At 37.0% G+C, this 9,888-nt stretch overlaps 1 protein-coding gene across 1 annotated transcript in view; it reads right to left on the reverse strand.

Annotated features, from left to right (window-relative positions):
• Window positions 1–9,858, reverse strand: part of LOC139982205 (tRNA (cytosine(38)-C(5))-methyltransferase-like) — a 114,543-nt gene extending 104,685 nt beyond the window's left edge. The window contains exons 1-2 of the mRNA XM_071994807.1: window positions 9,813–9,858; window positions 7,751–9,267 (exon numbers count right to left, since the gene is read on the reverse strand). Of these exons, the coding sequence (XP_071850908.1) occupies window positions 7,751–9,267; window positions 9,813–9,831 (1,536 nt within the window). The 5' untranslated portion in view covers window positions 9,832–9,858. The remainder of the gene's footprint in view (window positions 1–7,750; window positions 9,268–9,812) is intronic.
• Window positions 9,859–9,888: the final 30 nt, after the last annotated feature.

A 9,888-nucleotide genomic window follows, 5' to 3' on the forward strand; every position in this document is an offset into this window, starting at 1 on the left:
TACACAGGGTAGCCAGTGACGGATCGAGGATTTCGGAAGGGGCGTGCGCCTCAGCTTACCCCTCACACCGACAACTCAATTTTGACGTTTCCGTATTTCCTCTCTCACTAATATATATATATATACTATATATAGTATATCATGACGCGTGTGTGTGTATGGACGCCTTAAACAATTGTACAACTGTGCTATGAAACCAACTGTGGCTGGTCTTGAACTCGACCGAGTCGTCGGGGAACATGACTTCGGTATTAGCCCATGCAGGATCTATATGCGAACTGCACTAGACATATGTCTTTCGATGCAACACTGTCATGCAGAGTTAAAATGTTATACAACGCGAACTGAATGCTAATTGTTACCCCACCCCTAGTACCGTAACTCATACAATGAATCTAAAAATAAATTCCGCATGCGATTTGAGAATTGCGCACATTTTTTGTGAATATCATGTAGTGGATCCGAAGGCGTATCATTGCCGGCGGAGGGGGGGGGGGGGGGGTGGGACGCACCCATCACTTCTTAAGATTATTCCCATCTGCATGAAAACGCGCCCCCCCCCCAACCCTACGCCCATCCCTCTAATCGCTTCCCGATGAGTTACAAAACCAGGCCCATCGTATACAAGTCTACTTGGATTATTTTTTTCCCTGATTTTTTTTCTGCAGACGCCCATGCATTTCCCCAAACTAAATTTCTAAGCCACGAGATCTAAAACTTAAGGAGGTATGGAAGCATCATTGGGTCTGGGAAATGTTGTTTCCGGCGATCTGGGAGTAGTATTAGCCAAAAATTTCTTGCACGCTCCGCGCGAACCCATGGTCGTGCTCCGCTTAGATAGTATCAGAGAACAGACACGCGTCCCCACCATTATCCAAGAGTGATCTGCGCCCATGCATCAATATGTTAACTGTGTCTGAATTTTCGAAATTTCCCTGACAAACATTCCTAAACATGGAGGTTTTTCTGTATTGGCTGTCCAGAAATTTTGTGCAACATTATGGGTATGTCAAGTTTGAAGTGAATTGATTTTACGAGAAGTGTGAATTTTCAAATTCTGAACATATAATGGGCTTAAAACCTTGAAATGTGGGGCTCACGGGTATTGTGGGCCGCGACGTAGAATCACCTACAAAAGCAATGATCCACAGGAGATGCGATAAGGTCGAACATGATATGTGACTGGTGACAATTTTCAAAAAGGTTACGGATGGAGAAAAAAAAATATTGGGAAAATACTTAGTTTCTCAGGCAATAGTGAACATCTAGTTGGGCATTTTCAAGCCCGAGATGTGCCATTTCCGGTGATCTGGGGGGTGTCAAAACAAGAATTTTTCTTGTACGCTGCGCGCCAACCGATGCTGGCGCTCCGCTTAGATAGTAATTCGCGCCCCCCGGGTTAGAAAATCCTGGTTACGCCCCTGATTGCTGCCCACAAACTGACATTGCCGATCTACTTGATGGAAAATCCTGAGTCTTTTGGTGGATATTCGGTGGATAGCTTTATCCTTCTTGCTGTGTTACCAACCCTCTTTGGTTATTTTATTGTGGTCTAGTACGAGACTAGGACTTTGAGTTCAGTTTCCGTTGATTGTGACATGTGGAAGGGGGCGGGTGCTGGAGGGTAGATCGTGCTCCTGTAAAGCTATTTTACCATGTTTACTCTTCTTAAGATGACCAGGCACCATTTTGCAAGCCATGGTAACATCATGGGTTATATTTAACATCCTTCACACATTTACTTGGAAACACATGAATAGCATATCTCCCCCACCCCCCCCCCTGAAAAAATAGCATATATTAGTTTGCCTTTATTTATTCTGTCCATTCTATGTTAAAACATTACATCTTCCTTTGGATCTACAGTGTTTGTGCTATTTCATACCACCTGTAGCATTTTCTTGTATTACTTAATATAACTCACTCCTCAGACTTATTCTTTGCTATTTTCTGAACCCTGTTGGTATATTGATTGAAGATAAACTTGTTTAGATTAATTTTCTTTCCTTTACAAATGGTAGTTACCGTGGAAAGATCAGGAAACGGTGAGAAGTAAAAGATCATCTTTAGTTGCTGTACAAATGTGGCTCACTCCTAACAAGGTCATACAAGGTTTAACAAGGTCATACTTCTAGAACTGTATATAAAACATCAGGAATGTTGAAAAAATTGTCAGCTGCCAGGACTAACAAATAAAAAGTATATTTAAATTAATATAATTCTGATAGAGTTGCTTTGTAAAAGTAAGGGTATTGTTTGTTGTATATAGGGAGGATGGTGTTAGGGGAGTGGGTTATATTTCTAACTTTCAGCAGTAGAGACAGACACATAATTAAGGGATTGATAAGGAGATGGTTTCTTACAATTGTTTCTGTTTTAGTTTTTGATGACATTATTCCACATCATCCGTTATTGTTTGTAATTTGCAAGTTTATATCTCATTTATTTGACATAATGCGTTTTGGAGCAATAGGGTGGGGAAAAGTCATTTCAAAATAATTAATCGTAAAATTCATGTCCTAGATGATTGTGAAAGCTGCCCGCGATCCCAAATAATTGTCTTGTTCTTTCCACTCAAAGATACAAAAGCAAGTTGTCTCTTTCTTTGAAAAAAAAATACACTTAATTAACAAACACCACTTCTCGTGTGTTTAACTCTAAGTGACTGGCATTAGTGTCATAAACCTTCAATGTATTTTCCTCACGTAGGGAATGGTCACTATACATGTTGACAGTTACGACTATACAGTTCAGCCCTTATTCAACTTCGCCCCAATTCATGTATACAATGACGTAATATAAGCTGACACAAATACATTACGGTATATTTTAAAGCAGGGTTTCCTTAACTTGATACCCCCACGAATCCCCTGTGGATATCAGAGTTGTCCACGAACCTCCAACTTTTGGAGACACGATCTGAGTCATTATTATACTATATATGAAACGCATAACAGTACTTCGTAAAAGATCAATAGTGTAATATTGTAATGAACACAAAACAAGATGAACAAAGATTTAGTGGTAAACGTCAAGATCAGATCAGCCCTTTATCTTCACGGCGTACACGAATTTCACTAAATTCATGCAGCCTGTGTCTGTTTCATAATTCAGTTATTTAACACATGCACGGTAACGGTACTACTATGGCAACATATGCGTATGGAACGCAAAAAGAGTGTGTCGATAGGTACACTTTTGTACATTACTAACTTATATGATATATAAGAATTTAGTTCAACAAAAAGTGCTCGAGTTCTGACTTTCAGAAACTTCTCACGAACCGCCTGGGATGGACTCATGCACCCCCTGGGGGTTCATGCACCCGGGTTAGGGAACACCTGTTTTAAAGACTGTTGTTGAAGTAACGGATGTTTTGTATGTTTTATCAGACATATGTAGTTATATGAACAGATCAAAGTAGAAACCAGTGTGTATTTATGGTAACCTATGACAATTAACAATACCACAGCTTCTTTCCAATTCTGCTATGGTATAATATGGGTACAGAGGGGAGTGTTGAGGTAAAGAAGAGTGTTTTAATGCTAAGAAGGGACGTGTAGTGGCGTCGAGTGTACATATATGCTTTATACTCGAGAGGGGGTATCTGGTGCCTAGAATGTATTTATCGGGCACAAGTTTGCAGTGATAGAATTAATGTATTCATGTGGTTAGAAAAAAAAGGAGGGAGGGTGGAGGTGGTGAGTATTGGGCTAATATTGAGATGCATCAATATGAATCTTTCGAATTCTTTAGATGGTAAGTTTTAATGACTTTGCATGGAGTTTTATTACTTTTGCATAATTGGATTTTTTAAACAACTATTAAATGTTTCTTACTTAAATGTTATATTTAGCTGAATGTATATACGGCCGAATGGTCTGATGGTAATGATAACGTAACAATAATTTTAAGGTGATGTTTTTGTACGCACGTTTCATTTCATGCAATGCAGGAACTTATAAAGCGCCTAACAATGTGTCCACGTTTCTACGTAATGTATCGTTACCAAACAAAAAATGTATCATTATGTTTTTTGTCAATTAACGGAATAATATAAAGCCTATTTTTGTTTAAATCTTTTCATTTGTATCCAGATAAAATAATTAGGACCCCGCACCAACCTTGTTTTTCCTACAGTTATTATAGTTGATCCAATTAGTACATGCATGTATTACAACATCCAAACCAGCCGAGGTTAGACAACGTTCCTGCCGTGAATAGCCCGCTACAATCGACTCCCCTTTCCGATAGCTGCAAACTATTATTTACATTCTAACTGAAATTTCTCATAAAAAATAATTATGTGGCTGTTACCTTCTCTTTGCAAACAATTTTTCAACCCTCACAAGATAATATGGTAGGCACCGAATATGTTGTTTTATTACCTGTTTTTGGTTTCGATGAATATCGTAAACTTTGCATTCATGATGGCGTATGTGTGCGTTTGTGACGCTCAGCTTGTAAACAAGATATCTCAAGAACTGAACGTTGGACCAACTTTATGTTTAGTGTGTAGATGTACCAAAATGGAGTACAAAAAGCATATTGTTTTCTGTGCAGGTCAAAGGTCATTAGGGTCACTAGGTGTCAAAATGTGGAAACCTTGTAAACACAATATCTCAAGAAGGAAAGCTTGGGCAGACCTCATATTTAGTGTGTATACGTACCACTTTGAGCACAAAAAAAGCATATCGCTTTCTGTGTAGGTCAAAAGTCATTTAGGGTCACTAGGGGTCAAATTGTGAAAACCTTGTAAACACAATAGCTGAAGAAAGGAAGCTTCGTTAGACCACATATTTAGTCCGTAGAAGTACCACATTGAGTACAGGAATTATTTTTTTCTGTGCAGGTCAAAAGGTCATTTAGGGTCACTAGGGGTCAAATTGTGAAAACCTTGTTAACCCGATTTCTCAAGAATGGAAGCATGGGCAGACCTCATATTTAGTGTTTAAACGTACCCCATTGAGTACAACAACCCTTTTGTGTTTTGAAGGTCAAAGGTCTTTTGGGGTCACCAGAGGTCAAATTTTGAAAAACTTGTAAACACGATATCTCAAGAAGGGAATGTCGGACCAATTCATATTTAGTGTGTAGACGTACCATGTTGAGTACAGGAAGCCTAATATTTTTGGTGCAGGTCAAATCGTGACAACCTTGTAAACATGATAATGCAAGAAAAGACATATCTCATAATTGGTTTGTAAATGTACCATTTTAAATTTAAGGAGCTTATTTTTACTTTTGGTGGAGGTCAAAGGTCAATTGAAGTCAACAAAACATTTACTTCACTCCCCTCTTAACTGTCTTTCCACTCTAACACATCTTCCTAAACATAATATCGTAAGTAAGCTTGGGCAGATCGCATATTTGGTATGTAATTGTACAACATTGAGTACAAGAAGCCTTAATGTTGTGGGCGGAGGTGACGGGGGGTCAATAGTCGTATGAGTTAACCAGGGGTCAGATTGTGAAACCAGGTTTTACAAAATATTTCAACAAGGTCTGATGTCATATTTAGTATGTTGATGTATCTATCACATTAAGTACAAAAAGCTTGTTGTTGAGGTTAATGGCCATTTCAGGACAGTCTGTGTCATTGTAAATTTATTGTTTGTCACATCGCAAAGCTTTCTTACCGTATTACTAATATCGAGTATGTTGTACACCCTCGTTATACATTACGTCAGCTTCATGCAGAAAAAGATGAATGTTACATCATCGAAACCACTATGCACTTTTGCATTCTGTTTGTTTATTTAACTTAGCAGCCCAAAAATTATGTTGACCATCGTTTAAGGTTTGCTCGGAATAAATAATTTAGACCCCTCTCCCTGGTTATTCCTTCAGTGGTTTTAATAATTTATTTCCCCTTTTGGCATATGCATATTAATACATAAATGTATTGCAACGTCTAATCCAGCCGACACCGGACACTTTTCTGCCGTGATTTGCCCGCGACAATGGAGTTCTGTTCCCGGGAGACACATATGCAGTACGTACGACACATCTCATACTACATCAAACAAAGCTAGGCCCTAGAGAAATGTGGCTTATGGCCTTTACTTGCAATTAATGTTATAATATTCACAAGTTACAATTATTAGCTTAGTCTAGTACTTTGAAACAAATACTCAGTCTGAGAGATATTATTTAGAAATCATCTCCCATCAGATTGGCTTATCAATAGACTCTTAGCAACCAAATTAGAAATTTTTGAATAGAATAATGAGCCAATTATAAGTAAAACTAAACATAAAATGTTTAAGCAAGAGTGACGATTTCAGAAAATTGTGAAACAAATTTAAATCATTTTAAACAATGCCTAGAATAATTTGAAGATTGCCTATATTAATTATTTTACCCATATTTTCCTATTTTGGTATGTTTTTGTGTTATCTTACATCACTCAACCAGGATCCATTCACACCTTACAGTGATCGAATACACATCACCGTTACTTTACTGTAATGTGTCACAGTATTTAGTAGAGCGAGTAACATCAAGAATGACCAAGTAGTAACAAGGCTTCCCGGTTTACATAAAAATCAAAACGGCATTTTTAATTTATTTACCGTATGATTCTGACACAAATCATTAACCCATTTAACCATGTGTTAATTTGAAGGAAGATATATATCTCGTACAAAGCTAGAGCCAGGAATGAAAGCTATATTGTAACTCCCGGTGTTAAAACAGAAACAAAATTGCCCTGCTGATTATCTCCGATTCCAAGTGCTAACGATACTTACAATACACCTGGCGTATGCGTAAGGCATATAGTTCTACATGATTCACATTAATTACCTACCTTCAGATATTATTATAACATCAGCAAATCATAAACGATATTTTTGCTTAAAATACGCAAATCCAGTTGTATGTCCCAGAGAACGACCGACACACTGACCGTATACACTGAATGTAACAATGATGGTAACACAATGTGTAACTATACGTAGATCACTGTATACGGCAGGATCGCTTGTACTTTGTGAACAGGTTTTTATGGTTGAAATATAAAGATGAAAGAAAAATTCCTTTGAAATTATTTCATTTTATTCACTTTTGTAATTATCGAGCTGCGATATTAGTTCAACAAATTTGACTTGATACTTCTTGAAATATCACGGTTTTTCTGTTGGTGTGTTCGTTGGGGGGGGGGGGTGTTAAGGTTAATTGTAGGTCCAGTGAGTGTTATTGATTACGTTAAACGGTGTTTTTGAGCTAATTGTTGTGGAAGTAAATATTTAGTTTATGACATATAAGATAAATTATGGACACCGTTGCAGTGCACTACATACAATAGTGACATTGTCCTTTATACTTATTTGACACGTAACGTGGCGTCAACAACAACAAACAATTTGAACGCAATATGAGTTCAACATCGTTATCTTGAGAAGGAAATTTCAATGTGTAATATGTCGACATTGAGTTGATTCTATCATTGCTGTCGGTGGTTGCCAACTTTATTTTCGTCAAAGTAAGGAATGTACAACTTGTAAGAGTTATATCTCCAGATGGTGTATATATGATCGCACATCGCATGTTGAGTACAGGATTTGCAAATACGTTGGTATTCAGCAAGTGCTGACGGTCTTGGTCTTCATCAGATTTTGTGAGGAACGCTTCCTGTTATGGTTGAAATCATGGCCTGACGTAATGTTTGTTATTTATACCTGCTTTTCTAGATTAGTGTTCTATATAGCTAGCTATTAAACACGTTATTTCGTAAAACGTTACTTACCTGACTCTTCGATGCAACATCTAGTATTTGTAGCGTAGACCTCTGTAGTAGTTTACTATCGTTCTCGCCAGTGTATGTTACTTGAGACGAAACTAAATCAGAAACTGATTTTAGAAATTTCTCAGTTTTGTCTTCCTGTTCTAGCATGCACAAAATTGCGAACTTTTTTCTTTCATTTTTCTGCTGCAGGTATAGGATAATGTTCTCCCCGGCAGTTTTGTTAAGTCCACACGCAAATCTGTACAAATACTGCAGGTTAAAAGGATGTAAAGTTTGAATAAACTCGTCGATACGATCAGTATTTCCACCAGATAATTGTTCTGCAACGTAATGTGCTGCATACCACTCACAAAAGATTTTGTGATAAAAATGAACCTCTGTATTGTACTGAATATGGTGTTGTGCGTTTGATGTGTCCTCGATAGTTAGTACTTCTTCTTCCACGAATATACCAATACGAAGATACTGATGGTAAAACTCATGTCCTAGCTGATTGCGAAGCTGCTCACGGTTCCAAACAAGCTTCTGATTCTTTCCACTCAGAGCTTCAAAGGCGATTTTGTCTAGTACTTTGTGTTCATTTTCCAATAATTCAAAATTTGTGACGTTTTCGTCTTTCATTTTATTCTTCATATGACTGTGAAAACGAGATATCATATACCGGACAAAACTAGTTACAGAATTGAATGTTAAAGAATGTTTGTCTTCGTACGTCATGTGCGCAAATGTAACAAAGAATAGAGGAACCTGACAAAGGTCATCAAGAACCGGATTTTCCTCCAATTTCCTCATGATTCTATCCACTGCTTCTCCACATTTTCCAACGACAGCCTTTTCAACATACTTTCTACGAGCCTCTTCCCCGAATCCTGTAAGCCGAACACGGTCGGAGTGAGGTGCAAAATCTTTTGGTACACAAGATGGCCTAGTCGTTAGAATGACGTTAAATTCCTGAAACATTTCTTTCTTCATGATATGATAAATGTCTGTTTCTGTACTTTCTTGATCGGGATACTCATCGAAGCCATCAAGTAAAACCAACACGGTTTTCATTTGATTCAATATTTCTTTTATATCTTCCTCAATTATATCCGAGTCCATCGGTAGAATGAATTGTCGAATCGCATTTAAAATTGATTTAACTCCTCCAAGTTGCCTTAGACGTAAATATATCATAACGTCTCCTCCTCGTAATGAGGTTTTAGAGAGAGACTTGCACCAGTCATAAAGTAACTGTAACGTCAACGTTGACTTGCCGTAGCCAGGTTCACCTTCAAGAATCTGTCGCTTTGTTTTAAAATAGTTTTCTTTGACTAATTCTTGATAGGATGACAATTTATCCCACTGTGCCCCTTTCTTATATGTATGTGTCATGTATTCAATACCGCCCTCAACAAATACGTCGTCCACGCAATACATCCTATCTTTAATGTAGGGAATTGGTTGAACAGAGTCATAAAGTATTTCATACTTTGCTTTTAATTGTTCGATGAAATGCTCAGCTTTCTCCGAGTAATCTGTGATAAGAAGAATTATGGTAAGCATAGTATATGATGAGTTTCAAATATATTACTCATTAATAATTTGAATTAAACTGTATAAAAATCTATCCTTTTTGGCGGACAGCGTCACCTCTGCATTATCCAGACTATTCAAAGTAAGGATTTTAGATAAATACAAACATCAAAATACCTATCAAATGATGTGTATTATGTATCCTTAGCTAGAACGACATGACAAGTATCATTGAAATACCATCCACCAGAATAGAGTGTGTGTGTATGCATTTCCACAATTTAGCTATACTGTGCAGAATCTTCGAATTATCTAGGATTGTGTATCACTACATACAGTGTAAACGATGTAAGGTGCTTATATAATATTCTTCACAACCCAAATTGCATGTTCTTTGTTTGTTTGTTTGTATATGTATATATATATATATTAAATATATATATATATATATATATATATATATATATATATATATATATATATATATATATATATATATAACCAATTTAAGATATTAAGGTAAATAATTATTTTCTGTAACACATACCATTGGTATTTTCCATCATTGGAATATCCTGTGAAATAATAAACACACTACTGGTTGTAATATACTATATAACGAT

Source organism: Apostichopus japonicus, chromosome 16 (assembly GCF_037975245.1).
Source record: "Apostichopus japonicus isolate 1M-3 chromosome 16, ASM3797524v1, whole genome shotgun sequence".
NCBI lineage: Eukaryota > Metazoa > Echinodermata > Holothuroidea > Aspidochirotida > Stichopodidae > Apostichopus > Apostichopus japonicus.